The 25,584-nt window shown below is 41.4% G+C and overlaps 1 protein-coding gene across 8 annotated transcripts; it reads right to left on the reverse strand.

The window, feature by feature from the left end:
* Positions 1-4,546: 4,546 nt before the first annotated feature.
* Positions 4,547-20,049, reverse strand: LOC103696453 (protein IQ-DOMAIN 31-like). Of its 8 annotated transcripts, none has more exons than XR_015973350.2 (9): positions 19,371-19,854; positions 12,672-12,809; positions 11,372-11,432; positions 11,136-11,302; positions 10,476-10,679; positions 8,938-8,997; positions 7,660-8,665; positions 6,576-6,649; positions 4,547-4,894 (listed from the first exon to the last, which is right to left on the reverse strand). XR_015973350.2 is itself a non-coding variant. In XM_088711099.2 (8 exons), the coding sequence occupies exons 2-8, from the start codon at positions 12,695-12,697 to the stop codon at positions 4,863-4,865; spliced, it is 1,497 nt and encodes a 498-aa protein (XP_088567225.2). In that variant the 5' UTR covers positions 12,698-12,809; positions 19,371-20,049; the 3' UTR covers positions 4,547-4,862. The 8 variants fall into 8 exon arrangements, 5 of the variants coding, with proteins under 5 accessions (XP_088567225.2, XP_088567215.2, XP_088567219.2 ...); XR_015973352.2 differs by having other exon boundaries at positions 11,372-11,426; positions 19,371-19,813; XR_015973348.2 differs by having other exon boundaries at positions 11,136-11,432; positions 19,371-19,973.
* Between the last annotated feature and the right edge of the window lie 5,535 nt (positions 20,050-25,584).

A 25,584-nucleotide genomic window follows, 5' to 3' on the forward strand; every position in this document is an offset into this window, starting at 1 on the left:
TTAGATCTGATTTAAAGACTCTTATCAGGGACCCCTAAACCTAATGGCGTGATGGACTTAGAGGAGGAAGAAATCGGCTAGATTGAATGCAGAATTTTTCCATGCATGAACTAAGGTTCCTCTCTTTTCTTTCTCCTTTTTTTCCTTCTTTTTCTCTCTTTTTTCCTTGAATTCGACCATCAGCTAATGGAGGTCTTTTAATGTTGCTATCCCATCTAACTTCATGCCAACCATCCCATATTTGGGGAGGATTTTGTGGGGTTTTGAATTTTGAATTCAAAATTCAAGTTAATGCGCCATTACATGATGAAGCTTGATCTAATCTAAACCATTCATCATGTTACCACTTCCCTCTATCAATTTCGAAATTCCCATGCCCCCAATCAGTTTAGAGGGTCACGTGGTGATTTTTTGGTGATTAAATTCGAAATTTAAACTTAATTGGAAGTGAGATAAAAATAAAGATGACATATGCCATGAAGAGAGAGAATTTGATCTTATCCAATTCTTTTTATGAATTTATCTATCCATGTCACCCCATCTAATGATAAAAGAGGTCCTTGATGTTGCCACATGTCCCATGGCATCATTAAATAAATTAAATTAATTTTTAATCATATTAAAAATCAATTTATGGCGCCATGCATGGATATGTGATATGTGGATTTCGAGATCCGAACAGGTTCAGATCAAACCCATTTAATTTAATTTAATCCTAACAATTAGAATGATCCAATTACCATGGGTTGAACCTAATCCAATTAAGTCAATCCCTAATTAAGCACAAATTTAATCTAATTTAATTTGATCAACTTAAGTCCTCTTGATTCAGACCTAATTCAATCAGGTCAAAAACCCTGATTGAGCCCATAATTGAATCTAATTCAATTTGGCTCATCCTTAGTCTAATTACTCAATCCAATTGAGTTCATTAGCAATCTAATTACTAATTAATCCTTCGATAATTACTTTAATTATTTTATAAGATAATTTGCCAATCGAATTGACCAAATTACCCCTGAATGATTCTTAATCATTCATCAGCCTTCTTGATCAATCAGGAATCTTTTATGCGTGTGACCTCATAGGTTCGAACCTAAGCCGGTAGTATAGGAACGACTTCCTACACTTATCGATGTGACCATCTAGCAATGGTACCCGACATCCGGATAGGCCGAATATATGCGAAGCAAAATTCTAGAACCCTGAACTATGGTTACTGTATAATTCAATCCCTTTGACTCCTAATGCCAGGATAATTTAGAACTCACTGTCAACCCTATAATTAGTACATCCATGATGTGATTAACTTTAGATATCCCGTGACTTCTCACTGGGATTACCCTGGCCAAGGTTTTGCTAAATTAATCACAAGACATTATCTCCTATTTTCAGGAGGGGTCAATTCCATCTCGACTCACAACTGACTACGCAAGTACTTGACTGCACCTAGTGACATTCCATCACTGAATTAGAAATCCAGGTAGTCCAGTACCAAAGTACAATAAGTTGCTTGCTAGTCACAGGTTGCGGTCTCAGGTCAGAGGGCCAAACTTATACCCATATCCACTCGGAACATCTCTCGACAGTAGAGCGTTTTGGAATTGGTCACGTTCAGTGAAATGTACTCCTACACTTCACTTGTGTGGCATACCAGTGTCTCCACACTCCTTGGTTAAGAGGACAACCAACGTATATGTCACACAACGACCTAATCTTGATAATGCTGTCGTCCCAGTAACAACATATCATTTGGTCGCGAACCAGTTTAAAGACTCAAAGATAAATCCTCCTTTATCATAACATAAGTCCTAAGGACTTCATCGTATAAGAGTTCATTTGAAGATGAAATGATGAATAATGCCAAATAACACTTTATTAATTTGTCAGTTCATTTACAAAATTCAATCATCAACATGCTGACGATTGACATTTAGCATACAATTCCCAACACTCTCTTGAGTGCTCCGGCCGGAGCATGAGCCAGGTCCGGAGTGTGCCTGGGTCTGACGCCTAAGCCTCCATCCGAGGGTCACACTGTTCTTATGGAAGGTCGTATGGGATCGGCTTCCGACGAGAACAGTACTTAGTGGACAGGGTTTGAGGATGCCCCCTAAGTGCAGGGCATGCAGAGCCGATGAGTCGGTGGACCATGCACTGTTTCAGTGCACATGGGCAAGGGCAGCGTGGCGTGCGGCGAGGCTGCTATGGGAGGGTTGGTCTCAGGGGGACCAGTTCTTACGGACCATCCGTTGGTGGTCGAGCAACCCATTGACACGCCAAGAGGCGGTTAGAGCGACCTGCATAGCATACCAGATATGGTTGGCAAGGAATGCTTGAACCTTTGGCGAGCAGAGCATGTCGCCAAGGCTCGTGGCGGAGAGCGCCCGAGCGCAGGCAGCAGAGATTAGTCGTATTTCCTCCTTGGAAGAACTTTTAATAGCTTGGGATATCTGGAGTTCCCATTCTGCCTCAGCAGCTTCTCGTACGGTGTTTTTCACCTGGAAGCCCCCACCCCCAAGCTTTCTCAAGGTCAATTTTGATGGGTCGATGCTAGATGGTGGCACAAAGGATGGAGCGGGTTTCGTCATTAGGGACCTGAACTCCAGGATCGTGGCGTCGAGAGGCTGTCAGTTATTTGACTGCACGGTTTCTAGAGCGGAGCTGAGAGCTGCATGGGCAGGTCTTCGACACGCTCAGCATGTGCTCTCAGCTAGTTCAGTCATTTTGGAGGGTGACTCGGCTACGGTCATTAGTTGGATCCAGAGGGGTCAAAGGGTCGGTGCTGCCGACCATCCCTTGATCCGTGATATCTGGATGATGATAAGGGACGGAGGGGTGGTCCAAATGAAGCATGTGTTTAAAGAAGCCAACGGGGCTGCGGATTGTGTGGCCATGTATGTGGCTAACTATGCTAGTAGTACCCTATGGACAAGGGATGGGAGTTGCCTCGGGAGCTCCGTAATATTTTGTTTTCTGACTTTATTGAGTGCATCCGTACACGAGTTGTATAGATCGCCCGGTTTAGCAAAAAAAAAAAACTTTAAAAGTTTCCATTACATATACTCGAGTTTGCACGTGTAGAGGTGAGAGTTATATATATATATATATATATATATATATATATATATATATATCAGAAATCATTCATTGCCTGAAACAAAGGCACTAATGAGGGCTTGGTCACTTGGGCTAGATTTGGTAGGTGGAATGGAGTTGGACAAGGCTTTGCGAAAATATCCCTGCCAAGATTATTTAGTCATGATATTTAAAGTCTTCTCCCAATAGAAGTTTCATTACATTCCAAATTATCCTCGGAATATCCCTAGAGCTACTAATGTGGATTTCTTCCCTGAAACTGGATTACCTTCTGAGCTCTGTTCGCTTCTACAGGATTCCAGGATTCCGTTCCTTACAAGCTAGATTTTTTTTCTGTATTCTTGCTTGAGATACCAGACCTTCCACCGTACCCACAAAGGAAGAAAGATAATCAGGGCAGCCTGCAAGCTGCCAGTCAAAAGCATAATTTTTCTTAAAATTATCTAGTCAAAAAACTAGATAGTTTTTTTGTGGGATTCGTATCATTACACTAACAGATCGCAAACTTAGCAGGATAATTTAATCTTTTTTTTTCCCACCATACTCTATCTCTTGTTAGTTAACAACATCCTTCAAGCATATTCGCTGATGTGCAAAGGATTGTTATCTCATGATCAAGCGAAGTCATAAATATATAAAGGTGAGAGTGCTACCTTATACTGGCAATAGCAGAAGCGCTCTCAAGCCCCGTTCCTGTAGCTGAACCCCAGAACGATTTACTAGGGATCGCCGATCATATTGGTCTTCTCTCTGCTCACCCCATGCAGAGTATTATGAACAACAGTTCTATTTACTTCATGAGAGGGAAGGGCCTGAGCCCTCATATATAATTTTGGATTTCCTAAGCTATCAAGGCGCCCAATCAAACTAGGACTCATTTTTTTTGAATCTCCAAGTAACTAGAATATGCAGCTTAACTAATTAGGCCAACTTGATGTGGAGTCCAGATTTAATAAACAAAACGCAAAGATAACAACTTACTGAGATAAACTCTAAAACATCCGGCTGTTAGTAACAGGAATATAATTATATAACCAAATTCCATTTAAAGATGTATGCCACCACTCTATCAATGAAGAAGATACATGTGATACCTCTAAGAATATTCAAGAACCCGAATTTGAATATGCAGAACAACAGACGCCACACTCCCTGTAAAAGAATTATATATTCAAGAGCCCAAACTCGACTATAAGCAAGTTGCCAAGCAAAAATGAACGGGTAGCTGTGAGGTTTTCTGTGCGTTTTTATTGAGAAACGGCATAATGCAGGTTTAATTTAAAGGTGGAAACTAATCAGATACCGTGTCAGATAAGGATCAAAGTCATTGCCCGAACAATATCAGTGTTCAGGAAAGCTGTGCGACCAGCTACAACAGGGTAGACGTAAGCGGTCCAGATTCTCGAGTCTAAAACAATACTAAATATGAAGATATAGAATGTCCAGATGTCCAAATAAGATGAGTGCATTCAAGTAACAAGTTCTCACTTGTGGTCCTACTACAGAAGAAATTTAACAGTAGATCTAGCAGGCTCGAACAAATACAAACCAAACCTGAAAGGCTTTTAGCTATACATACATAACACACATGAACCCAACAATAAGACACGGCATCAAACACACCATATTCCAGATATTCATCAAACCATTTGGGGATGACAACAGAACTTTACACCACAAAACAAACAATAATGACAAAAAGTGCACAGATATCTCAGCATTTACATCTTGTGCAAAGCCATATTTGAATTCCCATTCTTCCATCACCGTCTCCATTCTACTCTAAGCGCCCTTTCTGTAGTCATCAACAATGTAAAAATAAGGAAACTGCAGGAAATTATAAACAAATTTTACTACCATGAGAGCTAGCAATGCTGATGTCATTTTCAGAAAGAATCTAGAAAGAAGGAAATATAAATAGCTTTTCCAATGGAAAATATGATGTCACAAATTGTGAGGGATGTTAGCTTATAATGTGTCCCATAGATGAACAAAGTCCTCCATAATGGTCATCTTCTTCTACCCTTTTCATATACTCCTCTTCTAGGGAATCTTTCCTGTTTGCTTTCTAGTCTCTAGTTGCCCTTGCAAACCAGCAGCTCTTCTGGATGTTCTAGCCTCTGCTTTTATTGGAATATTTATTCTGACACTAGATAGAGCAAAAAGATTCCAAGAAAATCAAACAAATACGCTCCTGCACATCCTTAAAAACTAATGTGATATTGAGATTGATTTATCTGTGCAAGGGGAATTGATGCCATAGATTAGACGAGCAAAAAATCTGTCTATTGCAAACCATCCTCTGCATACAATCCCTATGAAAAGTAATATGCTCCTTTAGGCAAAGAACCAAGAAGAATATAATCTTAATATAATATACTATCGTGCAATTCAGATTGATCTTGTTAAAAATGCAACACATCACATCTGACAGCCTACAGAATCAAGGTTAATCAAGCAGAGTTCACGTAAACCTTGAAATCATTATAAAATTATAAGATGACTCAATGGAGGTCCAGTAAAATGAAGAGCTAACAGATTGTATATATGGCGTTAATCAGAAGTCTGCAATCTTGAGAGTCACTAACCATCAAAAGAATTTCAATAAATAAGTTGGAGGAGTGTCATTTATCACCAACCATAATAACATAATATACTATGTGACTTGCAATTCAAAAGTTATATTCCTACAAAGAACATGATACATCCAACTTCTTTTTGCCATCTGCAAATTCAAAATCCATCTAACTCATTAAAGTGTATAACAATATATTCTTCTAACAGTGATAAAATAAAGGACAAGAATTTCACGTTGCAGACAAACCTTTTTCCTTCTATTAGGCCCAGCTTTAAGTTCAGCTCTATGAGCTCTTCTTAATCATTCATTTCTATCAAGGGATGAAACATCTAATAAAACAACTCATTTCCAAATCTTTACTCAAAACTTTCCCGTATGTTTTAGGCATTCCTCTTCACTTTCCTGATCCATACATACATACATGCATCCATCTATCCATGCATGCATGCATGTATGTATATATATAACCTTCACAAATTAGGGGCTCCAATGATCTTTGATGCATATGATCATACTACAAATTATTCTTTCACCCTACTACAAAGATTTTTCTCGTGTAATCATTCTGCTCTATCATTACTGACTTCACACCTGTCTGATTAACCTTAATAATGCTCATCGTAGTTTGTCTCCATTTATTGTTCAATACTTCAAACCCTTTGGCATCAATATTTTGCCGTTTGGCCACAATATTTTCTCATAGGTTAGCGGACATGCTGAATATCATATAGTCCTGCTAGAGTTATCTGCTTTATCAAGCATGCCTAAGTTTAAAAAAATATCCTCAAGAATCTAATACTACAACCTACATCATGAAAGCAGTTGAATTATTTCATGGATATTGTCAAAAGTTATTTAAAGCAAGAGTCGTATCCTCAGGATTGAAATACATACTTACTCATTCATAGTACACAATCTCTGGCAAGAGCATACTGAACACATCCAAGCACAGTTAACACCCCAAAAGTACACCTATTAATTGAGAAAATTGACTTTCTCAGTACTGCAATCAAAACCATTTTTGCTGCTGTCAATTAAAACAAGAAGCATAATATTACTGATATCACAAATTTCCCAGGAATTGCAACTGAACTGGCTTCAACATGTCCCCAGTCCCTTTTTCATCAATGAACTCCCAATTTATATGTGGTTCGCTCTACAGAATCCTACCTCTATATATCTCCATCTGAGAAATATAACTGAAGATCAAATTAGTTGACATCACAGGTTCCTATAAACTAAAGACCCCTTGAAGTCAAAGACAACTGATACGTGTCCCATAGTTCACATCTTTGAAGGTGAATCGGATTTATGTTTTCCAAACAGAATCTTAATAAAAGAAATTCACAATAGAGAACCATGCAGTCATCCTATATCCTCACATGATCATACTAACCATGATATGGTGGCATAGTAGATACTTACTGTTATATTTGCTTTAATAAATCCCTATAAATGTATGTTACTTGGACCCTTCAATTTAGCCTGGAGTACCCACACTCCGCACTTAAATATGAAGATTGGTCTTGCACTCAAGACATGGCTTACAAGAAATTCTATATATTAAAAGGATCCAATGCTTAGACACACACTTACACCCTGACATGCAATATAACATAGATTTAAATATGCATATAGTACCAATCAAATATAGCTAGCATTATCATGTAACTCGTTTCCTAAACATTTTTATAAGCCTCTTGGTCCACAACTATGTCTTAGACTTTCCTGCAGTGATTTTATTAAAAATAAAAACTCTACAAAAGTAGCATGCCGAAAAAGACCGAAAGTCATTTATAAAGATCAGATGATTGATAAACAAGATAGAGGACTTTTAATTTCTAGAATAAGTCCCAACAACAGATGAATCAGCAAAAAGAAGCAAACAGAAGAACCGAAAAGCACGAATAATTCCAAGTAATAACAGGTTAACCGAAAAAGAAAAGAAAAGAAAAGAAAAAAAGGAATTTTCAAGTTCATACCATTTCCATCTCTAGATGAAAAGAAACTTCTATTGGCCCACTTGCCATTAGCTGGAAATAGTATCTGTGTTCGTGGTGAACTCAACTTGCCATTGGTAGAAGATGGCAGAGAATGACGACGAGAGATGCCATTTTTGTCAACATTTTTGTCAACTGAATCTGAGCCAAACCTTGGCGAAATCTGTCCCCGGAATTTCGCCTTTGAAGATTCAGTAGTCGCCATATAGCTTGGCAAGACTGGAGTGTTCTGTAAACCATTTTCCGCATATTCTGATCTTGCTGAGAAAGAAGACCTTCCCTTCTTGGTTTTCTGACTCTCGAGGCAAGGTCGTTCTTCCATGGAGCTTAACTCCCCATTCACCACCAAAGCTTTCTCTTCATTGTCAATTCTCTGCAATTGATGCAATTCAGTTGCAGAAGAGTCATCAGGCAATGCATCAGCAGGTCCCTCCATTACTGCAGATTTGGAGACAGTTTCCACCTCAGGCTTGGTCTCAGGAGTCGGAATAACTCCTTTCTCAAGGCCTTGGTCTGGAACATCAAAAGGGGAGCTTGACACCTTTCTCACATTCCGAATTGGTTTCTCAGTTTCAACCTCTAGACGATCAGAAGCCTCTGTGATGGAATTAGATACCCTTCTTAGATTACGCTTGACCTTTTCAATCTCAGTCTGTGGACGATCTTGTACTGAGTCAGCAGGAGAGCCAGAGACTTTTCTCAGGTTGCATTTTGTTTTCTCAGGTTCAGATGTGACATTGGTTTGAGCAGGGTCAACATTCACGGCAGAGTTCTTCCGAACACTGCGCTTTGATCTGCCTGATTCGGTTTCCATAGCATAACTGCACCTTCTTGTATGAGATTTTGCATCAGTAGCCTTTTTTGGCCATTCAAGCAGCTTCCGAAAATGAGTGGATGTCCATCTCTCCAACCAGCTGAAGACTGAATTGGGGTCCCCTTGATCATACTGTATTTGTAGAGGCTTTGCAATATGCGATGAAGAAAGAAGCTAAGGGAGATGAAAGAAGAGTAAGAACAGGCAAAAGAAAAACTATCCAGAGAAATGAATAAAATGTCAGTTCAACAGAAAGGAGTATTAAAACATCCTGGAAGATCCTTCACAAATTTATGTCATATAGCATAATCACAAACCATCAAACTCAAGGAAAACAAAAGAACATTGAATTAAGAGAATTTGCATTGCCTAGATATACAGAGTTTTGTTCTGGTATACGATGGATTCCATTACTGAAATTGACTGAGTGACACAGCTGAACCTGCCTCGCGAAAAAATGCATTCGTCAAGAGTTTCTCCTTCCAAGAATCCAAGGGTTTAGCATCCTGAAAAGAAATGTAGAAAGTGTTATTAAGGAAAAATGAAATGAACTAGACTATATCAATCACTTGGTATAAGGCGAAAAGTCCTTAGATATAGTTTAAAAATTTATGTTCCAAGGAAGAGATACATAAACACATTCTGATTAAAGAAAAAGAAAAATCCAGAAGTTCATTATGGCTCGAAAGTTAAAAGTGAAGTTTTTAGAAATAGAATCTTGAATATTAAAACCAAGAGGGTAGAACAAAATTAGAATGGATCCAGTTACCAAAGAGAATGAATTTGAGAATAATAAATAACAGAGAAAATACCAACATGCCTACCCACAAAAAAGAAAAGGATAAAAGAAAACAAAGGAGTGCACTTTGGATGCGGTGTACTTTAAACAGAAGCAGACTAAACAGAAGGAAAAATTTCAAAATCCAAAACTAATTTTCAGCAAAAAATGTTCTCCAGTAGCTTATTGTTCATAATATAATATATGGATCTTCACCGCACCCTATATTTGAATGAAACCTAAATCAGTCTATAACATGTAATTCTGATGGCTGTTGAACTCTGCCAAAAATCTGATCTGTAGCCAAAAAGGACAAGAAAACAGTAAAATACTAGTCCAACTCAAAAAAAGAGGAAGCATAAAAGCAGCTCCTCTGAAACCTTATTTTTAGCTCCAATATAAACCAATTAGACCTAAGATAACAGATAGCCACACATGCAGATAACCTTGGCAGCTAGCTGTCATGCATTACAAAATTACAGAAAGATCGATCATCATCTAATTTATGACCATTTCCATTAACTCCAATACTTAAAAATTGGAGGTCCAACACCGTAAACCCTTCTGAGTACGTTTTAGTGATCCTTCTTGTATTTACATTCCATCCAGATCTACACGTGTTCATATGTTCGCCTCCCGTCCAATTAAGCAAACACAAGAAATGTAAATAAAAATGCAAACACAAGAAATGTTTGCCTCCTTCCATTCTCAACATCAAAACAGTTTTTGGAAATAAAAATGCAGGTTTCTTTCTTCTACACTGCTTTTAGTTCCTTCATATATGAGATCCAGCATCTCTTTCTTCACTTTTACCAAATTCAGATATGACCCAGTAGTTTGACTGATTCTAGAATTAAAGGAGGCATGCTGTTGTTGCTTTCTGCATACGACACCGTCAAAATTAACAAGCGAGGGAACAAATGGAAGAATGGATTATAAAGAAAAAATCAGGTCATGGTTACTGATAGAACCAGTTTTAACACTAACCCAATGATTCAAGGTCCTGTTAGTTTGACTTATGCTGTGAAAAAGCAACATGGGACTCTGAATATTTCCCTTTACTTTCTGTTACTTTTATGTAGCATGTGCTATCAAAATCAACAAGCAGGAAGTTTGGATAACAGAAAAGAAATGCAAGGGCAAAATCAGATTATGCCCACTGAAAGAATTTATACTATGACTAACCCCCCAGATTATGGTAGTTACCGCAGCATTTCCTTGAGCAAGCTTTGTATGTATTTTAAATCCGATACTAGAAAACCTAACTCTTTGGCCACGAACCACAGCTTGCAACTTTACAATACCCTGCCAAGCACGTAGGGTTGCAACAGCTTGTCTCCTTACCAGATGCCCACGAATTAGGGCCTGGAGACTAATAATACCTTTTAGCGCATGAAATGCCCGACGTGCCTGCAAAAAAAGAGGTACCAACATCAGCACAGAATAACCAGCATACAGAATGCACAGTCAATGTAGAAATGGACCTAGTTAAAGAAAGCTCAAAGAAATACCTGCATCCACAGGCACAATTATCACACTATCGCTCAAGCCAATTCTACCAAGTTAACTATCGGTTCACTTATCCCACAAATCATATATAGAAGGAAGAAGAGTGATTGTTGCAGGAAATACTTGTCACCACAGAATTCAATATTGTTACATTTGATATACAAATGCATTTGAGTGAGAGAGATCAAGAATAGGGTAAGAAACCTAGTAACATATAGTACTGGAGACAAAGTTGCAGATAATAGAATTGCAGATATTATTATGCAATACAGATTTTCAAGCAGGGTGACAAAATGAAAACCTACAAAACTCCTACTATATTTTCAACAGAAAAAACAGTTCCAACAGGAAAAATACCAGATAAGCCCGAAAAGCTGCCTGTGCCTTTATAGCAGCTTGCTCTTCTCTCAGTTTTGCAGGATCATTCAATGCCTCGTATCTGGCAGATTCCTGTTTCTCTGCATCCTGACTTGTTGCAGAAAGCGCTACTCCATCACCAACTAAAGTGGAAGGTGTTCCCTTTTCTAAATTTGGGATAATTTCATTATTGCCGGTGCTGACAAGTACTGGTTCAGAAATTACTGGAGAATTACCAGCCAATGCAGGAGGTCCTTTTCCTCCACTATAACCTTTATCCGTTCCAGATTTCTGCAACTGAAATATGAAAGATAAATAGGCCTCCCAGGCTTAAAATGTTAACTCGGGTAGGAAAGATATTATGATTTGATGTATAAGGTTGCCACGGAGTACCCTCACAAGAATGTAGCTTTTACACTATTCAAAGAGCAAAAGAAACTGTAACCGACATGCAAGACAGTGTGCATTAAGCGAAATACAGACAGAATATAGCAGTTAATTTGTACATGTGTAACTTACATGCTTCTGACAGGCAATTGAGATTTGAAGAAACAAAAAGAGATAAGTTCTTTAGCATACCAGTCCCTTAGGTTACAAGGTCCTGGATTATAAGACTTGTTGCTCAGCATAAAGTTTCAAACATGTTCGTGTATTAAAAAAAAATTAAAAAAGAAGCATATTATTCTTTCTGCCTAGTCATAAAATGTTCTACAAAACAGGACAGCTAATGCTGTATTTGTTTCTCTTCTTCATTTAACATATCTATTAGATGATCACAAGTTCACTAACTAATCCTTACTTCGCATGTAATGTTGTAAACAGAGAAAATCAGAGTAACTTCCATGGCACAATGTAGGTAATTATATTCATTTCATTATTCTACATTTACTTTCTTTCATCTTCTTTTTTCTTTTTAAGTGAGAAGTTTTTTATCTTCCTGCACATCACTTCGACATATGGAAGTATGCAAGTTCTCAATATGTTGATATGCAAGTTGTGGGTGTGATTGGCTGAATGAATGTTTTCAATTTTGCTCTTCATCACATATGTTCCTAAACTTAAAATCAACTAAAAAGTTTTTTTATAAAAATTTCCAAGCACAACTCATTCAAGAAATATGGCAAGGATAAATTGTTGATCTTGTAAATAAGCAGTTAAGATTAAAATTTGGAATTGTCGAACTTTTAACAAATACTGAAACAGTGTTAATTAAAACACTGTTAATTAAACATAAACTGCCAAGATGTTTTAGGCATGCAATCACTGTTAACTTTCTGGATCCACCTTTTTGTAATAGAAAAAGGTCAAAATAATGGCAATGTTCGTGTATGTCCCCCTTGTAAAGCTATCCCCTGAAAAGCAGTAATCAGGCATTGACAAAATAAAGAAGGGAGCATGAATCAAGATGCAACAGCTACTCAATCCATGCGAATTTGTTTCAATCATCCGCAAATACAACACCAAACATCTTCTAAATGAAATAAATGAACAAAAGCAGTACGTATGAACAAAATGCAGATAAAAACAAAGGCATACCAAAGCATCCGTTCCATTTGTTGCATGAGATCTAGCCGATTTCTTCCCAGAAAAAAGTGTCTTGATCCATTTCCCAGGTGATTTCCCCATTGGAAAAAAATCCAAGATCCCACACCCCCGAATCTTGGATCACAGAACCTGCAACAACCCAGATTAGTGCACTGGACTACAGCAGCCAGCATAATCAAACACCAATATCAACACCAATCTAATGAATTCTAGATGTGTACCGTTAAATGCCAAAAGATAATCTAGACAATATGTATATAGCAGTTCAATTCAACATTCTGAGCGCGTCATTAGCTGTAACTATTCACTCGAGATTACAAAACGAAGGATCCGGTGACGATCTAGATATAAGCGAGATCCGAGCAGCAAATCCACGATACCTCGTAGTTCAGTATGAATTCAAGAAAAACTTCAAAATTAATGCATGTCGCATTCCATCCAAAATCCGCTAACAACATCTAAACTAAACCCTCCAAGAAGAATGTGCAAACTAATAAAACATTAAAGCCTTCACGATACTCATCAAAACCCTAACCTAACCCTAACACCGATACGATGGTATTCAACCAAGAAGCCACTAAACACCAAAAGAGACCTTTTCAAAGACGAAAACCATGGCCCCGACAGACCTTTCTGTTGGGGTATGTGGAGACCATTGGTGATGAAGAGAATTGAAGGAGAATAAATTCTGCATAGTTTTTGTCTGGCGGACTGTCGGAGTCGACTCGAGCTACAGTCGAGTCGACTCGGGAACAGTCGAGTCGACTCGAGGTCCGTCGAGTCGACCCGGGAGAAGAAAGACCGAAAAACCATGTTTCTGTCTGGACTGTCAGAGTCGACTCGAGCTACAGTCGAGTCGACTCGAAGCATCATCGAGTCGACTCGAGCTACAGTCGAGTCGACCCGAGATCGTGCCAGTTATTCTGGGAGTTGTCCAGACGTGCCAGAGCCGACTCGAACTGTAGCCGAGTCGACTCGAGCTCGCGGGAAATCTTACGGATGAGTTCCTTTTTTTGGTGTTTTTGTTGGCGTTTCGACGGCTATGATCATCTGAAGGTCTTGAGACTATATATAGGACTTATGAGAGCCCTAGGGTAAGGGTTTTTGCCGTATATTTAAGAGAGACTCTTGTTTGTGAGGCTAAGGTTCTAGAGAAGAAGAGGATTGGGATCCTACTTCTTGTGCAAAGGAAATTCTGTGTGAATCTCTTGTAGATCGATCGCATGTGATCGTTCGGGCGTGTGCTATCTCTGTAATCAGATCATCCTAATTGAGATTTGGAGCGGTGGAGGACGTAGGCTACTTGTAGCCGAACCTCGTTACATCTTTGTGTTTGCTTTGCTATTTTTCTTCCTTCTTCTTCCTTTGATCTTTGATAATCCGTTGCGGTGCTCAAGTGTTTTACCCTACTGATACCAGGGGTAATCTTTTGCCCTTCGTAGCGGAAGCGAAGTGGTGATCCTTGAGTCCGGTGTCGAGGAAGCGAGAGAGTGCTTATCCGTTCGCTTCTCTCCTTGCTTGTCCGACGTCGGTGGCGGCGCCGGTGTGAGTGGGTTCCGGTGCGGGTCGCTGACAACAAGTGGTATCAGAGCTATTGGTTTTCTGCGATGGCGGATGAAGGAAAGGTGCGAATTGAGAAGTTCAATGGCACGAACTTCGGGTTTTGGAAGATGCAAATAGAGGATTACCTTTACCAGAAGGATCTCTATTTACCTCTTGAAGGTAGAGCAAAGAAACCAGAGAAGATGTCCGATGAAGACTGGGAGGTCCTCGATCGGAAGACGCTCGGCACCATTAGATTGTCACTTGCATCCCAAGTGGCATTCAACATCAAAAACGAGAAGACGACGATGGAGTTGATGGCAACATTGTCGCGGATGTACGAGAAACCCTCAGCATCAAACAAGGTATTTCTCATGAAGAGGTTGTTTAATCTTCGTATGAAAAATGGCGGCAGCATAGCTGAATACCTCAACGAATTCAATGGACTCACGGCCCAGTTGGAGTCAGTGGAGATTAGTTTTGACGATGAGATTCGGGCATTGCTAATCCTCTCCGGATTGCCTGATAGCTGGGAGGGCCTGGTGATGGCGGTGAGCAACTCTTCGGCGACGGGGAAGTTGATCTTTGATGACGTTGTGAGAGTGCTTCTAAGTGAAGAAGCAAGAAGGAAATCTTCTGGAGCTACGGAGTCGTCTGGAAGTGTACTAAACACCTCTGACCGGGGAAGACAAAAGAAGGACGGTCGATTTCGAAGCGACTCGAAGTCGAGATCCAGCAGGTCTCGAGCACCTCAGAACAAGGGAGTGAAGTGCTGGAACTGCGGAAAAACGGGGCACTTTAGGAGGGACTGCAAATCTCCTAAAGGGAAGCAAGGCGATCACACCGAAGGAGTCAGCAAGGATCTGGCAAATCTTGCTGAAGACGGTGATATGGATGCCCTCGTTCTATCTTTATCTACCTGTGACGAGTCTTGGGTGATAGACTCGGGCGCGTCTTTCCATGCTACATCCCAACGGAAGCTTCTTGGAGGATATGAGAAGGGAGACTTCGGCAAAGTCTACCTAGGGGATGGAGAGCCTTGCACCATACAAGGAAGGGGAAGCGCGGAAGTGAAGTTGATTTCTGGATCTTCACTTGAGCTTGAGGACGTACGGCACGTGCCTCAACTGCAGAGGAATCTGATTTCTGTTGGACAGTTGGCGAGCCAGGGGTACAAGACTATTTTCACAGCTGATCAGTGGAAGATATCCAGGGGCTCGTTGACGGTGGCTAGTGGCAAGAAGGTTGGGACACTTTATGTCGCCAACGGCACGGAGAACTCTATTGGAGTTGCTGCAGCAGATGTGGACGCCAAGTTATGGCATTGCAGACTTGGGCACATGAGTTATCAGGGACTGGAGGTGATGCACCAGTTGGGAAAGCTGCAGGGTCTCAGAAGTGTTGAGATGGACTTCTGTGAGGATTGTGTTCTCGGAAAGCAAAAGCGTGTTTCATTCAACAAAGAAGGAAAACCTCGGAAGCAAGAAAAGCTAGATCTCGTGCACACGGACGTGTGGGGGCCTGCACCAGTTTCTTCCATTGGTGGATCTCAGTACTATGTTACTTTTATTGATGATGCTACCAGGAAGCTTTGGGTGTTCTTCTTGAAGCACAAGTCAGAGGTATTTGGGGTCTTCAGGAGATGGCAGGCGATGGTAGAACTCGAGACAGGAAGGAGGTTGAAATGCCTGAGATCGGACAACGGTGGTGAGTATTGTAGCAGGGAGTTTGAGGACTACTGTGCAGATGCTGGGATCGTCAGGCAGAGGACAGTTCCAGGGACACCACAACAAAATGGAGTTGCTGAAAGGATGAACAGAACAATTAATGATCGTGCCAGGAGCATGAGGATACATGCTGGATTGCCACAACGGTTTCGGGCGGAAGCAGTTAACACTGCTGCCTACTTGATCAACAGAGGGCCATCAAAGAAACTTGAATTTGGGATTCCTGAGGAAGCATGGACAGCGAAGAAGATTGATTTGGCGCACTTACGAGTATTCGGTTGTACCAGTTATGTCCATGTTGATTCCAGTGAAAGAAGCAAACTAGACGCCAAATCAAAGAAGTGCATTTTCGTTGGATACGGAGGTCAATTGTTTGGGTACCGGCTGTGGGATCCCGAACACAGGAAGATCATTCGTAGTAATGATGTGGTATTCAATGAGAAAATGCAGCAGAGCTATGAATCAGAAACAAAACCTGTTGAGCCGTGTTTTGTGGATCCTGAAGAGGAGTCTGCAAATTCTGATCAGAAGACTCAGTCAGAGCAAGAACCTGAAGCATTGGCACCCCCTCCACAACTAAGAAGGTCCACTCGTAGTACTCATGGGAAGCCTCCTCAAAGGTATGATGGGACTCTTAGTTATTTGCTGCTCACAGATAATGGCGAACCTGAATGCTTTACGGAAGCATTGGAGGTTGATACCAGGAAGGAGTGGGAGTTGGCCATGGATGATGAGATGAAGTCATTGGAGCAGAATCAAACATGGGATTTGGTGGATCTGCCCAAGGGGAAGAAAGCACTGTCAAACAAATGGGTTTACAGGCTGAAGGAAGAGCAGGATGGGAAGAAGCGGTACAAGGCCAGGCTGGTTGTAAAAGGATTTCAGCAGAGAGCAGGTATCGACTTCACAGAGATTTTTTCTCCTGTAGTCAAGATGAGTTCTATTCGAGCGGTGCTGAGCATGGTGGCAGTAGAGGATCTTCACTTAGAGCAGCTTGATGTGAAGACGGCCTTTCTCCACGGAGATCTCGATGAGGAGATATATATGCAGCAGCCGGAGGGATACATTGCAGCTGGCACGGGTGACTTAGTCTGCAAATTAAAGAAAAGCCTCTATGGTTTGAAACAGGCACCCAGACAATGGTATCTCAAGTTCGATAGTTACATGCTTGAGATAGGATACAGAAGATGTCAGGAGGATCACTGTTGCTACTTTCGGGACTTCGGTACATCTTACATTATCTTGCTATTGTATGTTGATGACATGTTAGTTGCAGGAGCTAGCATGCATGAGATTGCAAAATTGAAGCTAAAGCTGTCAAGAAAATTTGCAATGAAGGATCTAAGAGCAGCGAAACAGATCCTTGGGATGCGGATCAGCAGAGATAGGTCTAAACATATCCTCAGACTATCTCAGGCGGAGTACATCAGCCGAGTACTCAGGAGATTCTGCATGGAGGGTGCCAAACCTGTTGGCACACCGCTGGGTGCCCACTTTAAGCTTTCAAAAGGGCAAAGTCCGAAGACGCGGGTGGAGGAGCTCAATATGTCAAAAATTCCGTATGCATCGGCAGTGGGGAGCTTGATGTACGCTATGGTGTGTACGAGACCAGACATTGCTCAAGCAGTGGGAGTTGTGAGTCGCTTTATGAGCTGCCCAGGCTTGGAGCATTGGCGCGCGGTCAAATGGATACTGAGGTATCTGAGAGGCACTGAGCACATGTCATTGTGCTATGGAGGTTCTGAGATCCGGTTACAGGGCTCTGTGGACTCAGACATGGCAGGAGACTTGGACGGCAGGAGGAGCACGACAGGGTACTTGTTCACCTTGGGCAGTGGAGCCGTCAGTTGGATTTCCAGGTTACAACCAGTTGTTGCATTGTCGACTACGGAGGCAGAGTATGTGGCAGCCACAGAGGCGTGCAAGGAACTAATATGGCTTCAAGGCTTGATGAAGGAGTTTGGGAAGGAGCAGAAGGATTGCATGTTATATTCAGATAGTCAAAGTGCAATTCATCTGGCGAAGAATTCAGCTTTCCATTCAAGGACGAAGCATATTGACATACGGTACCACTTCGTGAGGTCATTACTCGAGCAGGGACTTGTCAAGTTGGAGAAAATTCATACAAGTCAGAATCCTGCAGATATGTTGACGAAGGTCGTCACGGTGGAGAAGCTGAGGAGTTGTTCAGCTTCTGCTGGTCTTCACGCTTGAAGACGTTGAGGAGGCATCGTACCAATTTCACTAGGATGATCCAGTTTCAGTGGGAGCACAGAGGAGAACCAAGTAACAAGAGGATATACCCAAGGTCTCCAAGTGGGAGATTGTTGGGGTATGTGGAGACCATTGGTGATGAAGAGAATTGAAGAAAAATAAATTCTGCATAGTTTTTGTCTGGCGGACTGTCGGAGTCGACTCGAGCTACAGTCGAGTCGACTCGGGAACAGTCGAGTCGACTCGAGGTCCGTCGAGTCGACCCGGGAGAAGAAAGGCCGAAAAACCATGTTTCTGTCTGGACTGTCAGAGTCGACTCGAGCTACAGTCGAGTCGACCCGAGATCGTGCCAGTTATTCTGGGAGTTGTCCAGACGTGCCAGAGCCGACTCGAACTGTAGCCGAGTCGACTCGAGCTCGCGGGAAATCTTACGGATGAGTTCCTTTTTTTGGTGTTTTTGTTGGCGTGTCGACGGCTATGATCATCTGAAGGTCTTGAGACTATATATAGGACTCATGAGAGCCCTAGGGTAAGGATTTTTGCCGTATATTTGAGAGAGACTCTTGTTTGTGAGGCTAGGGTTCTAGAGAAGAAGAGGATTGGGATCCTACTTCTTGTGCAAAGAAAATTCTGTGTGAATCTCTTGTAGATCGATCGCATGTGATCGTTCGGGCGTGTGCTATCTCTGTAATCAGATCATCCTAATTGAGATTTGGAGTGGTGGAGGACGTAGGCTACTTGTAGCCGAACCTCGTTACATCTTTGTGTTTGCTTTGCTATTTTTCTTCCTTCTTCTTCCTTTGATCTTTGATAATCCGTTGCGGTGCTCAAGTGTTTTACCCTACTGATACCAGGGGTAATCTTTTGCCCTTCGTAGCGGAAGCGAAGTGGTGATCCTTGAGTCCGGTGTCGAGGGAGCGAGAGAGTGCTTATCCGTTCGCTTCTCTCCTTGCTTGTCCGACGTCGGTGGCGGCGCCGGTGTGAGTGGGTTCCGGTGCGGGTCGCTGACAACACTTTCCCCACAGAAAGAACAAAAAGATTCACAAAGACGACTTCGGTTCGGCGAAACCCATCCGAATCCACAGCTAAAATCCTCCGAAAACGCGAATCGAAGGGCTAAACTAGCTGCATCCCGAAGCCAATGCACCAGCCACAACGATAAAATCGAACAACAAATCATCGAAAACTAAACAGATCTGGAGCTTACCGGCTGAACCAGTCGGACGTAGAAACCCTAGCTCCCACTACCTCTCCTCCATTCCCTTCCCAAAAAAATACATACAAAAGGAAAAGAAAAGAGGAAAACTAAGAGGACAGACGGGAACGAGCGGGAGAGAGAGAGGAAACCGGTTGCTCCAGCCCGGAGATCAGAAGCTCGGGTACAAAAAGCCTTTAAGAAAAGAAAAAGAAAAAAGAGAAAGTGTAAAGAAAGAGAAAAGAAAAGAGAAGAGAAGAGAGAAGAGAGAGCGTGACTGTGGGAGAGTTTGGAGACGGAGGGCGAGAGAGAGGGGAAGAAACGGAAAGAACAACGACAACGCCGCCGCTGGGACCCTCCAAGAACGGGACTTTATCTCGGTTTTGAACCATATGGGCGTGTGTCCTCGCATCCCGGGAGCCCCCACCCCTCCGGCTTCAAATAGCGGTGGACATAGGGATGTTGCTTTTGTGATCAAAGATAATGAGTCCAGGCTGATTACAGCGAAAGAACGCTTGCATCTTTGAGTTATCAATTTTTGGGATGAAACTCTGGAGAGAGTTCCTACATGGGATGAGTTTTGAAGGAGATAAAATGAATTCTACATAAGAAGCCGGAGGTGCTCGATCACCCACTTTTAAAAGACATTTGACGGCTACTAAAAAAGTGTGATATCTTCCAGATTGTGCATGTGTCCCAAGAGACGAATAGAACTGCTGATTAGCTCGTCATTTTTGTTGGTCATCATTATAGAGATATTCTATAGATCTACTTTGTAGTTATTTTTCCATTTTTGTGGAGTATTTTGTCCTTTAATTCAGATGGCATTGCTCACGCGAGACTAGTGTAAGCTGTTGATATACCAAAAAAAAAATTATCTGAGGTGAGATGGGTTTTCTGTCGTTGCTCAAGTAAAAAACAATGTAGCGCAGTGTAGGCCTATTCTCCAACCCACTCATCCCGTATGAGCATTGCCATGAAAGTTTAGAGAGAAAATACATCTTAGGAATGGAGGAATAGTTACATGGCTTAGTCTAAAAAAAATTACTAAAATGGTGAATAGCAAAGAAAACGACCTAATCTGCAGCTTTATTTGCTTTTTGGTAGACATCCGCAATCTAAAAGATATCATACTTTTTCAATAGCCTTCGGATGTCGACTAGAAGCAGATGGTCTGCCTTCGTCGGCTCCACTTGTAAAATCCGCTCAATGAACCCAACCAACTTTTGGAACCCAATTATGCGCCCAATGGTATCCTTGATCCCACTCGGCACCACTCTTGGCCACGCACGTGGCCTGCCATTCGCTTCTCTTCCAGGGGTATCCGGTTGTCCCCACGTTGGGTCGGCGTAGGAGTTTAAAGTAAAATATTTGACCTGGCTTTGGACTCCTCCAGTTCGGCTGTTAACTCATAACTGTCGCCGTCGCCCGTCGGTTCCCTTCAATTTCAAGATGATTATTTATTGCCGGATTTACCCTTGGTACCGGCGGAGACTGCCCCGCTGGACCGGCGGAGGGCCGTGAAATAGGATGATGGGGGGAAGAAAGTCCAGCGATCTCGATCGTTCAACTGATGGGCCCAAACGATGAATGACCGTTCAACTACCGGATATCGCTACTGGAATTAGTAAAAAGCAAATTACAAGAATCCCCTCCAAAAGTTGCATTTATTACAGTTGCGACCAATTAAATAAACCTTTCGTCCAATTAAATTAATGGTGCTAGAAAAATTATTTATCTCATATAAAAATTAAAATTACTTTTAAATTGAAAAAAAAATATACACATTTTTTATATCATTAAATAGATATTATATCACTTAAGATTATTTTTGAAATTTTTTTGTGATGTAGCATTAAGGTTAACGATTTGATTAATATTCTACTAAATTATAAATTTAAGTCTTGAATAAATATAAACCTCCGCGAGATGAGCATGGGTTTTTTAAAATGTTAAGTGTAGATGCAATTTTATCCCTAATTTAAAAAAAAAATAATTTACTTAATTAGTAAAGACTAAGCATTTGGGCTATTTAATAATAGTTGATGAATTATAATCGCGTGAATCTAAAATAGTAGATTTGTATTTTTGTGATTGAGAATGGAGAAATGGCACACCGGCATTATTTCGAGATAAATTTTAGTGCAAACCATGGTTAAATAATTGCTCAAAAATTCATTTAGCTATAGCTTCTGGATCCTAATGAACCCACGCTTGAAACTTTTTTCAACTAAAATAGTCTTATGTTGTTGAAATTGCACTCATCTCCTCCAATGTCATGAAAAATGAATATTTGAAATATCATTCTTTTTAATTAAGGATATGCCCGATCTCACTTAAAACATAATTTTTCTATAAAATATTTTAGATGATTAATATATTTTTTTTGATTTGATTGTTATATATATTCTATTTTTTATTGAATCGATTGAAAAAAATAAAAAAATAACCCGAGGCAGGAGTAAAAAGTCCAAATAATTATAGTCACCAGAGTTTGACGTCAGTTATATTAACTATCACCGGTTTATTGTCCTCTTCGGAAAGCAGAGGGAAAAAAAGAAACGAGTATTAGAATCTATTGATTGATTGATTATGCCAAATTTAGTCGGCCTTACCAAACTTCACCTTGATTGATTTGTGATTAATTGTGCCAAACTTAGTCGGCTTTACCAAACTTCACCAGCCCCCTAATACTATATAAAAGCCCCCTAATACTATATAAAAGCTGCTTCTGTACATTATAATTAACGGAGAATAATACAATTCTCTTTTTTTTTTTCAACAAGCAAGACAGAAGTCCTCTCTTTTTTTGGGTATATTGGCTGCTCATACTGTTCTCACATAAACATAGCTAGCTACATTACTAGCAAAAAAAAAAAAAAAAAAACTATATAAATCAAAGATACACCCCCAACCTAAGAGGAAAAGAGTTAGATCAGATGTCTAAAGGTCCATGTGAGACGTACTTGAGCACGAGCATTAAAGCCGCATCTCGTTGCCCGTCCAAGAATTAGATCGTTCCATGCGCATTTGGCCTGACCCGCCTGCTCTATGGCGACAATCCACGGATCCTTCGTTAACTTCTCTTAACGAGTCTCCTATTGCAAAACAATATAGACAGTCGGTACGTAGAAGATGTTCGTCCGTATGAAATATAAATAATTCATGGCAACATGCTACCAATTGATATATTTCTTTCATTGATTTCCACTGTTCAAAGGCATTTCTCGGCTATAGAAGGTCCACCATTTAAGCTTAATAAGGCCAATGTTTCCTAATGTGCATCATGTTGAATACATGGGGTCTAATCTAAGTTTTAATGTTAGGTTATGTTATCGAGATGGCTCAGAGTCCCCGATGCAAGATGGATGCACCCGCATATTTAAAAGCAACAAGTAGGTAAGATTATATGTTTCTGTGCAGACCTGTGCGAGCATGTGTTTAGTCTCATATCGAGATCTTGGGTACTTTATAAGACTAAGAAGTCCAAAAAAAAAAAAACCTTCCGGCTAGTTTTCTGGATGAGATCCTGAGTTGTAGTAAATGGTATAAGAGTGAACTTGGCCCATACCCTATGTGGACTAGGGGACACTACAGCACGAGTTTATAGAGGCGGACCACGGGTTGATCGTGATGCTTGTGATTAAATTTGAATTGATTTGAACTCTTAACTAGACGAAGATGTCAAGACTTGAACGGAGAAAATATGTGAGGACTTAAGCTCCTTTTTGTTTTAATAGATGTATATTTCTGAGACTCTCTTCTTTCTCGGTACAATTATCAATTCCAAAAGCACTTCCGCTTGTGGAATCACTGCCTAAAACAATAGAAAATCAACTTTCTCTAGCTCAAAATATTTGTCATACTAGGTGATGGGGGGCAAAATGGATAGTCCTGCTCACAACATGGGACAACCCAATTTCAGTTAAATATACATCAGCACCGAGCAGGCCAGACCTCAGTCCCGCTGAGCATCAGTCTGACCCCGGATCTTACCAAAGCCCGAGCTGACCTCGGCCAGGCCTCTCCGCTCGAGGCACCCTGTAAAATCGACCAAGAGCCGAATAGGCCCTGTCGACTGTAGATATCCACAACGACGCCTCGACCCGAGCTCGGGGCGCCCTATCGAGCTGACTTCTGAGCCGAGGAAGCTACGTCAACCTCAGAGTCCGCCAAGCCAACCTCACAGAGTGTATGTCGCGGCCCCCCAAGTCCCCCCGACCTCAGTGCTCATCAAGCTGACTTCACCAAGTAAAGGCTGCGGCCTCCAAGTGAGCCCGATCTCGCCTACGGCTGCATACACGTGCGCGCCTATGCGTGCCCCTTACGCCCGCATACGTAGCCGTACATATCAACCTCACTGCGTCATGCTTTGCTTGCTGGCTACTCTACGATATGACGACCAGGGGCCATGCCTTTCTGCTAAGGGCCATATCCTGTTAACACCTGCAACACCATACTGTGCGTAGGAGCAGCTCGAAACCTGTGCCCCAAGCAAGCTGTGGCTATGCACCGCCTGGCCTTCACCATTCCCTCCTATAATAAGGACGGGCCATACTTCCGCCACCTGAGTACCTCCGCGGGGACTATAAATAGCCCTATCAGGTAACGCTTAAAGACTGGGGGGCTGCCCCACCTAAGATCCACTCTAACTTAATCATCGAAGGGCTCTCATCGGAATCCCACTAATGAGGCTTTATGCAGGTCCGCCAGTATGCAGGAAGCGGCATCCCCACTCAATCCTGACTAGTAGCTCTCTCAAATCCTCCGGCATGGTCACCTTCGGGCCGAATTTGAACGCTTAGGCAATCCTTATAAGCAAGAAAGGCAGTTGCTGTAATAGGTGATTCATGTTTTTATTCGTTTGTATGCTTACATATGTGTATTTCTATTCTATTGCATGCTCTTTCTTTCGCCCAATTAATTTTGGCCCATGAGCAGATGGGATTTGGATCGCGGTCCTATCCAATCCCGACTTGGACTGGAGAAGGCCCATCTTCCGTCATATTATTAGATGGATCTGGTCCGGTGGACCAACATATTACCTCTTTGTATTTAAACAATTCAAGATCAAATGAGGGTGCCTGATATCCACCATATATATGCTTTCAGATTTGGATTGGTCCATTGGACCTGGTCCATGTAATAATTTCTCTTATCTTCTAAGTGACGTCCATCCGCTATTAGTGCGGTAGATGTGATTACATGAGACCACTTTGATTGGACGTGGGTTGTTGCTCCGAGATTGAATGATAGCTGTCAAATCCAACATGGATGACCATCACTGGAAAGGGAGCCCTCTCCGATTCAAGCAGGACTCTATCGAAAGAAGATGGAAGCAAACGGGTCTCTCTCCATTACTACTTTTGCATCGTAGAGTATGATACCAATATGGATAGCTAGTATATTATCCATCTCAGAGACGAATAGCTTTTCTTCATCTCCGCCCTCACACGCTATGTATCGCATGAAAAATACCCGAACATGTTCATTTGATAAATGTGTGCTGTTCGTCTCCAAAATGAAAGACATGATGATGACAGAATGCTGTTGTACAAAAGTTGCACAGCAGAGGATCTAAACTCGGATGGAAAAATTATGTTTGTACGATCTCATCCCTTTAACAAATAAGATCTTCCTTCCGTGATATCTATTTTAGGTGGCGAGACAACATACAATGTTTCACAATTATTGAAATTAGTGGAACCAAGATAGAGCTCAATAGAACTAATTTCATTGGCATGAAAAGAAAAGGAAACTTTAAAAGTTTTACTTCCCTCGACAATCTAACTCAATGGATGTAATAAAAAATGGTGGTTCGGCTTGCTCCTGCCTTTGTTTGCAAGAGACATGGATGCGGGTCATGGGGCCAAATATCTACCACTTTCACAGACACATGGAAACTATCATGCAGATATGAGCGTAATTGCCATCCAGTTAAGCAAAAGTAGTTGCATGTTTAACAATACTCTGCGCACGTTTTTTGACAAACGCTGCCAAGGCGTGCACCCTCTCATTGACAGATTGGGACCGAATGGGAATGGTACAAGTCATTTGCAACACAAGCATCATAGATATTCTACCACCAGCTTCATCAATAAGGTATGAAAGTTTCTTCTTTGGCCATCTGCCAAAAATTTGAGGTTAGTTCAGACCCTCTAAAAGAATGGTCACCGATTGTCGGCACGTCCCAATCTCCGGAGGGCAATGCTGCTTCACTGTTCGC

This window comes from Phoenix dactylifera, chromosome 1 (genome assembly GCF_051530095.1).
Source record: "Phoenix dactylifera cultivar Ajwa chromosome 1, Ajwa_hap1_PhDact_Kaust_v1.1, whole genome shotgun sequence".
Classification (NCBI taxonomy): domain Eukaryota; kingdom Viridiplantae; phylum Streptophyta; class Magnoliopsida; order Arecales; family Arecaceae; genus Phoenix; species Phoenix dactylifera.

Coding starts and splice junctions, on each gene's coding strand:
- LOC103696453 (XM_008778089.6), bottom strand. CDS start 12,761: ATGGGGAAATCACCTGGGAAATGGATCAAGACACTTTTTTCTGGGAAG. Junction 11,433..12,671: donor CAAATGGAACGGATGCTTTG/GTATGCCTTTGT, acceptor TTCATATTTCAG/TTGCAGAAATCTGGAACGGA. Junction 4,895..7,659: donor TTCATCTAGAGATGGAAATG/GTATGAACTTGA, acceptor TGATGACTACAG/AAAGGGCGCTTAGAGTAGAA.